Source organism: Glycine max, chromosome 9 (assembly GCF_000004515.6).
Source record: "Glycine max cultivar Williams 82 chromosome 9, Glycine_max_v4.0, whole genome shotgun sequence".
NCBI classification, from domain to species: Eukaryota; Viridiplantae; Streptophyta; class Magnoliopsida; order Fabales; family Fabaceae; genus Glycine; species Glycine max.
In genome coordinates this window covers 1,233,890-1,241,959 of record NC_038245.2, presented here as the reverse complement: position 1 = coordinate 1,241,959, position 8,070 = coordinate 1,233,890, and the positions used below count along the sequence as shown (strand labels likewise).

The 8,070-nt window shown below is 28.5% G+C and overlaps 1 protein-coding gene across 5 annotated transcripts in view; it reads right to left on the bottom strand.

Annotated features, from left to right (window-relative positions):
* Nucleotides 1–3,472: 3,472 nt before the first annotated feature.
* The window catches only part of LOC100808191 (calcineurin B-like protein 2), a 6,825-nt gene continuing 2,227 nt past the window's right edge, over nt 3,473–8,070 (bottom strand). For all 5 annotated transcript variants that reach the window (XM_014761835.3, XM_006586734.4, XM_014761837.3 and 2 more), the window contains 8 exons: nt 7,292–7,446; nt 6,458–6,540; nt 6,266–6,325; nt 5,746–5,854; nt 5,526–5,578; nt 5,101–5,181; nt 4,464–4,576; nt 3,473–3,840 (listed from right to left, as the gene is read on the bottom strand). In XM_014761835.3, the coding sequence (XP_014617321.1) occupies nt 3,783–3,840; nt 4,464–4,576; nt 5,101–5,181; nt 5,526–5,578; nt 5,746–5,854; nt 6,266–6,325; nt 6,458–6,540; nt 7,292–7,415 (681 nt within the window). In that variant the 5' untranslated portion in view covers nt 7,416–7,446 and the 3' untranslated portion in view covers nt 3,473–3,782. The remainder of the gene's footprint in view (nt 3,841–4,463; nt 4,577–5,100; nt 5,182–5,525; nt 5,579–5,745; nt 5,855–6,265; nt 6,326–6,457; nt 6,541–7,291; nt 7,447–8,070) is intronic.

The following is an 8,070-nucleotide window of genomic DNA, read 5'->3' as shown; positions in this document are numbered from 1 at the left end:
ATCTAAATATTTCTAAAACTCTTTGTGATAATTTAACGTAATGTGTTTCTGATGGTTATATTGGTATTTCATAAAAATTTCCTAAAATTCCAAATAGTAAAAATTAGAGACAAAGATAAAACAAGAAAAATAAAGGAATTATTAAAAAAATGATACAAACAGAATATTTTTTATGTTGCAAAATTTGTCAATCTGTACAGTATGATTCATTGACAAACGTTAATAAAATCATTTGATTATAAACTAAAATTATTTATCTTTTAAAGTAGTAGCAGCATTAGCAATAATAATAACATGTTATAAAAAGAAAACTATTTAAAAGAAAAATTAACAATAGTAAAATATTTTAGGTTTAATTATTCAGTTCCTATAGTTTCATGATTTATACATTTTTAGTTCCTATAGTTTGAAAGTGGTTTTTTTAATCTCTATAATTTACATTTTAATTCTCTTTTAGTCCTTGTAGTTTGAAAGTTATTTTTTTAGTCATTATAATTTGTATTTTAATTTTTTTTAATCCCTATAGTTTGAAAGTGATCTTTTTAGTTAGTACATTTTATATTTTAATTCTCTTTTAGTCCTTACCATCAAAATATGAGTAACATTATAAATTAGAATTAACTACAAAAATATTAACAAGTAATTTGTAACTAATTTATTGTAAGATAATTTGTAATAAAAAAATAGTTGATAATTTATAACTAATTTGTAACTGATTATTTTTATATATTTTTTTGTAATAAGAACTAAAAGATAATTACAATATAAATTATAGGGACTAAAAAAATTATTTTCAAATTATAGTGGCTAAAAGAGAATTAAAATACAAATTATACGGATTAAAAATATCACTTTTAAACTATAAGGACTAAAAGAGAATTAAAATGTAAACTAAGGGACTAAAAAAATTATTTTCAAACTATATGAACTAAAAATGTATGAATCGTGAAACTATAGGGACTAGATGATTAATTTAACCAATATTTTATCTAAAAAACAAAAATGCAATTATATATATTCTCTACAATAAATATTACAAATGAATAAAATATTTTATTAAAATATAAAATGATAAGTAATACTTAAATAGTATTATTTACATACTTAAATTTCCAAAGCAAAATAATTACTTAATATTATTTTTTTAAAATAACCTAATATAAACAAATTAATTTGAAAAAATCAGAGGGGCCAAGGCGGCAAGGCCCCCCTCATGTAGCCGTAGATTAATTTAATAAATATTTTAAGGTAAAAAATATATATATAAGAAGCTAAAGAGAAGTTGTACGAGAATTTTCATTGATAGTATATTCTCTTATCAAATGAAATTGTGTGGGGTTGAGTTACACGATCAAATACAAGTTGACATTGATTTTCTTCCTAAAAGTTGAGAGGGGCAGAGGGTTTCTTAATCAACTAGCTTGAAAATAACCTGTACGAAATTTGCATATTATTTTAGGTCAAACTTCATTAGGAGTTTATATTCTTGTTTACATTGTTAGGACTTTATTTTATGCCTTGGTTTAGTTATTTGTTTTTGTTTGGGCATTTGCATGCGAAATCCATTGAGCTTAAACAGATGCCACTGAGTTCCCATTCATTGGGGCATAGAAATAATTAAATGAGGAGTCCAAGATATAAAAAGAAGACCAGGACAACTTTAGAAAGGAGTCTGATTCTCTATAGAGAATCATCTAACACTTGAAGTTCATCATGCACTTGGAGATTAAAAATGAAAGTTGGAGATAACAAAAAAAGCAAAGTGACATGCAAAATTCAAAGGAGCCAAACAAAGGTGACAAATATTTGGAGATTAGAAATTGGAGTTCTTTCTACCTTTTTCTATATTTTCTTGTGCTTTTTATGGGTTGTTTTGTGATTAATGCCATGACTAAGGATTGTAACACCATAAGTGACTAATTCTTTATTTCTAGGGATTTGGGTACCCAATGAAGAATTGATAATTTCTTTTTGCAATTGCTTCATTTGTTAGCATTAGATAAATTTTAATTTTAGATTTTCTTCATCCTTATGAGTTTATTGTTTCTTATTCATATGATTTTATATGTTAAGTAAAAAAATCAAAAGGTGAACTTTAACGTTAGAAACTCTAAAATTAAAGCTAAGGACTCAAACCACAAAAGTAAGATCAGCATTTTGAGATTTTTTTTAATTATCATAAATCTTAATGTGTTTGATTAGATTTAATTACCATGAAGTCAGAATTAATTTAATCAAATACGTTGTTGCAATTATAAAATGAACCAATGATTAAATTAGGATAATTAACTCTTAAAATAAGTCAAACTTAACAAAAATATAAATATTTATAAACTAGTGAGGAAGGAAGGGATGAAGCTTGGAGAAAGAGAGGATATGAGATGGGAGATTTTGGTTGTGTTTGGTTTAGGGTGAGAAGGAAGAAATAAGAGAGAAATTTTGTATTTTTCATATAGGATACATACTTTTTATATTCTACTTTAATTTAAAAAATCTTTTTTTTTTATTTTTTTATTTCCATCCTCTAAATCAAACAAACTCTAAGAAAGGATGTAGAGACAAAAGGAGGAGTATATACAAGAGTATTTTATCATTTAATCGTAAATTTATATTTTAATATCTTATCTAAAAGCTTAAATATTTGTTTTCCTTGAAAATATATTGTATTTTGCTTTTACTCAATAAATTATTCCCTTTTGCTTATAACTCATGTAATATTTAATTTTATTTAATATTTAGTTTTTTGTGATATGGCATTTTTGGAGGACATAGCACTTGATGATGTCATCATCTCATCAACATTTTTGTAACACATTGATGGCAACGGAAAAAATGCTAATGTTTGGAAAACTCAAGGATCATAAACAAATAAAAACATATGTAGGAACGAAAATTAAAAATGACTACATTTACAAGAATTAAAAAAATAATTTTTTTACTTAATTATTGTGATATTTTTATGTATGTTAATGCAATAGTTTAAATATATAAATAGAAAAATTATAAAACATGGTTAAAGTTATACAATAGTGTACAATTTATACGAATATAACACTGAAACAATTACTATTTAAAAGTATCAATAATTTCTTCATCTTTAAATATATGCTTGTATTAACAATTGTTGAGCAAAAGGATTTAATTAAAAAAAGGATGAATTGAGTAGTTAAGAGTTTTTCTTAGAAAAATACATGAGTTAAAATTATTAAAAGTTTATAAAATCATGAATATAATTAAATAAAAAATAAGACCTGCACAATTTTTTCTTTTCACCAAATTTCAGGCAATAATAAAGAATATGTTAAAAAAGTATTAGTGAATATATTGACAGCATTTCTCTTTTTACTATTACCTATATAAAAGCCAAAGAAAGATAATAGAAAGGACGATATTGGTTTTAGCCTTTTTAAGGCACAAAAGCTGAAACCTGCCATACAAATTCTTAACTCTGCACCTAAGCTCACTGGAGCCGTTTAGAAGCCATAATGGCAAAATATATTTCTATCCAAAAGTTTCTAGTGCTATTTCTGAAACACCTGTATATTCTATCCTATGCTACTTTCATTCCTAATAATAATGAAGCAAATAAATAATTAAATCCATTTATTCGAAACACAAACCTCATCTACCCAAAAAGGGAAGGAAAAGTTCTGTTCAATGAAAATATAAATAGCCCATTTCCATTTTAACCATATCCTTCTCACAGAATTTCACCACTCTCAAGGGAAACAAGAACCTTCTCAGCCAACACCAGAGAAACTGACATAGATGATGTAGCTGCCTCAAACATCATCAACTTGTGAGTGAAATACAAAACTGGGAAATGTAGTTGTAATATCTCTGCCAAGAAACAATTTGAGAGGTGTTAGTGCTAGAGCATGGTAACAAAAAGCTAGTCAATGTTCAACTAAACATTGTAAATGAGATACAGAATATATTAGAGATGCCACCCAAGACAAAATCAAAGTCCAATCAGGCTTGTTTACATGTTACGTAGTCCAAAGTTTTCATTTCTAAATTAATTTTCTAATTACATGATACATGACCAGGGACTTTGTTCATTTTTCTTTTACCCTTGAGTTTATCATTCATTTTTATTTCAAAACAAATAGATTGAGTTTCTATATCTTTAACAAATAGAAAGAGACAAATATATACGTGCAAACAGTTCAGAGACCAAGTGTTAGGGTAAGATACTAAGATTGGAGACATGAAGAAAGAGGACACATTAGTTGGGAGCATAATTCTTTTATAAACCTGCGAATTTATATAGCAAATTTTGGATTGTTTAAGAATTTGAAACTTTTCCGATATAAAGTGCAGATGGATAACTTATGTCCTATCTGTGTTACTAAGCCATAATTGTTATAATAATATCTTGGCTTCTTTTAACAAACTAACATGCACACATCCCAATATAAACTGGCAAGATTTTGTGTTATTAATAACAAGAAGAAACTTACTTGAGATACTGAAGAGTCATATTTTTTAGAAGGGATGGATGCTGCAAGACAAGGTTTCGCCATTCTTCCTTGTCAATCTTCCCATCATGTTTTGTATCAACTTCCTCGAAAGTCTGAAGAGTTTAAGTACAGTTAGTGATAGCTCTATAGAGAAGATTATAATAGCACAAAGAACTTTGTATGGCATAATCTTCAAGTCAACATACATAATTTAAGAGGTTCACAAGAACAAGGCTGAACATTTACTTTATTTAGTAGAGAAATTTTGTACAGACTATAGTCCATATATGAGGAAAACATCATACAGAGAACACTTAATTGTCCCACTGATCAATAATTAGTATGAGATATAACGAAGGGCAAACATGTACCACAAAAATAACACACTTAAACTAGGGAAACAACAACTACCGACTACTCCTAAAACTCATACTGCTTATTAAGTATGCATGCATTAAATATAATTGGCATGCTTGATAAGATTGCCTTTACTTTAGACTATTCCGAGAGTGCAAAAGATAATAAATTTCATGCACTAACAAAAAGCCTAGCAAAACATGAAAAAGAGAGAACAAATAGACTTATGAACAAAATATTAGACACACATGCACATTGAAGTTGTCAGATAAAGAAATACCTTGTCAATGATGCTTTCAATCACATCATCTGCAAGATTCATGCCAGATTCAGCTAGAGTGGCAACCACCATTTGTTTTAACTAAACATAAAAAAACAATGATCATCAGTGCATATCCAATACATGCTGATACCAAAAACATCTTGAAGAAAACAAACTCCAAAGAATCAATGACCTAGAGTGGTTTTAAATTCAGGGCATTTGACCACAAAAGTATTGAAAATACATATAGCTTTAGGCTTCAGAAAAATTGGTACAAGTTACAGGTGAGTTAGGCTATCAATAAATAATCCTTTCCTACATTGAACGATAGGCAACAATTAATATAACTTATATAACACTATGACACTATAGAATAGTAGTCCTACATGGTGAGTGATCAAAACTCCATTTATTCAACATCATTTATGAATAAATTAAATTACCTCCTGTCTCTGAATAAATCCTTGTTGTTTGAGATCATACAATTGGAATGAAACTGAAAAAAGGGAAAGTTAGGAATCCCCAACAACCATATAAATTACTATCAATAACAAATGTAGAAAGGGAAATAACAGATATCTATAATTTTACAAATACTCTTTCCTTTCTAATTTTGTTGGCTAGAAGATATCTAAAATCTTAATAAATATTAGTCACTCTTACACTCAATCTTATCATCAATTGATGCGCTGGGATGAAAGACAGAGAGAGCAAGTGCAAACTCTTTGAAATCAAGTATTCCACTATGCTTTGTGTCAAACAAGTCAAACACCTACAAAATGTAACAATATAAAAATCATGAATAGCACAAATACATTTCTAAAAGGGATCATATTAAATGTATATGGCATGTGATTGATTTCAAAGTAACTGGATCAAGAGATCATCCAATAATCAACAATCCAGCTAATAAACCAGAAAGGGGGGAGGGGCCGTGGGGGGTAGATAATAGACTATAAAGTAACATGGTGAAATTATGAAATAACTAGGGCACAAGGTAAAAGATGGTAGTTATTAAAGATCAATTTTACTCCTGCTGTTGAAAATTTTAACCAGAAATACATTGAAACAATTGATTTTTTCTAAAAAATCATCAAACTATTTTATTTGTTTTGTATAATTTATTTTCATTTCCTTGGGGAAGTTATAGACATAACCATGAGAAATTAAAGCTTTTACATACCCTATCTGTAAATAAGCTCTCTTTCTTGGTTGTCTTGAATAAGGCCAACTGAAATTCATCCTGCCATGTAAAATAAGGCACTTACTATTTTAGGGATAGGGTAGAAACAATGTCATTGTTCAAACAGGTTGAAAAGATAAGTATCATTAAAAAAAATTATAGAAGCACTGAGCATGAGATGCGATTGCTGACCTTAGTAATTAATCCTTTGTCCATTACTCCACTGCTGATCTTCTTGAATAGTTCATACAGTGCTTCAATCTCACTTACACTAACTGCAGTGAAAATAAAACAAGTTATGTTCCAAGTCTTAATAAGAGCCTTGGTAACTGAAAAATGGTAAAACTAAGCAGATTCATTCCTACATAACAGTTTACAAAGTCTTCAAAGGCCTTCAGAACGCCTCTATTTTTATTACCACTTTTAGTTGGTTTTAGTTATAAATCCTAAAATCTTACTGCATCCTAAATTTTTTTATCTACATTTCAATTAACTGGTTTGATCCTCAATAACGTAAGGCCACCATTAAATATTTTCAGTGAATGCCTTCTAAAAGATCATGAAAACCAAAAAAGAAAATGTGAAACTAGTATTTTAGCCTGTACATAGAGTGAGATGGATATTTTTTTATATAATTAAAATTATAATTATAATTTATAATAAATAAATATTTTGAATGTATAATGAATAATTCAAGTGATATAGTATGCAAACAAAGATACAAGAAAGGTAATTTGATATGGTTGAAGAGGTTTTTTTGCTAGTCGCGGCAGTAGTGTGTAAAATGCACTTTCTGAGGAGAAAAGAGAGAGTGCTGAGAATGTTTAATCAAGAGAGTGAGACCCTCAATCTCCAAGTTGAGAATTCTAATACATAGTATAGGAATAGATCGGAGCAAAGTTATTCAATTTATGCTAATTTGGAACTTCTATTTACAAAGTTGAAGCCGAAATGAATCACTTGTTTATTGTGAACTAAAGTTACAAATTTCATAAATTGGAACGAAATAGGGAGATAAGAACATACACACTGTTTCTCTTGCTAGCACTTCTGGATGTTGCAAACCTCTAGGCTCTGGGCACAAATCAGCATCACAAAAATTTATTACAGCAATATACAACTGCTTTAATCCATCTAAACAGTGCACCATGACGTTTTCCAGATGTCAAAACACTCCATACCTGAAATTCCCCCACACACAAAAAAAAGTAATAAAATGCACGAGTGTAAAGAAAGAAAAAAAAACTCTAATTATAGTACATAATAAAGAAAATAAGTTAATTTTTTTTAACTAAAATAACCCAAGCACACAGAAAGATTACATAAACAAAGGGAATAACTGCACAACAACTTATATGAACTTTTTCACATAATCACCTACATTTTCTTAATCCAGTTTGTCTCTCCATATGCTCATGGACAAGTGGTAAAAAGAAAGACAGGAGATAGGGGGAGGGAGGGAGAGAAGAACATGGAGAAAACTCCAGTTGATTAATTAAAATGAGATATTAATAATAAAGCAATGGACTACCAAGTTGAACATACATCTGCCAGTTGATATAACAGTCCTACGAGATTTGACAACATACACACAAAAATGAGGGCAAGCTAATCAAGGTACAAAGTAGACATGTTTGAATGGAATTGAATTAACAAGGTAACCATCATCAATAATTTTAATAATATTAATACAAATTCCAAATTGTGATTATATTGACTACCATAAACATGAAATTCCCATCCCAATATTATTAATTTAGGCAAATACATACTATTAAATGAACAAGGACCATACAAAGTTTAAT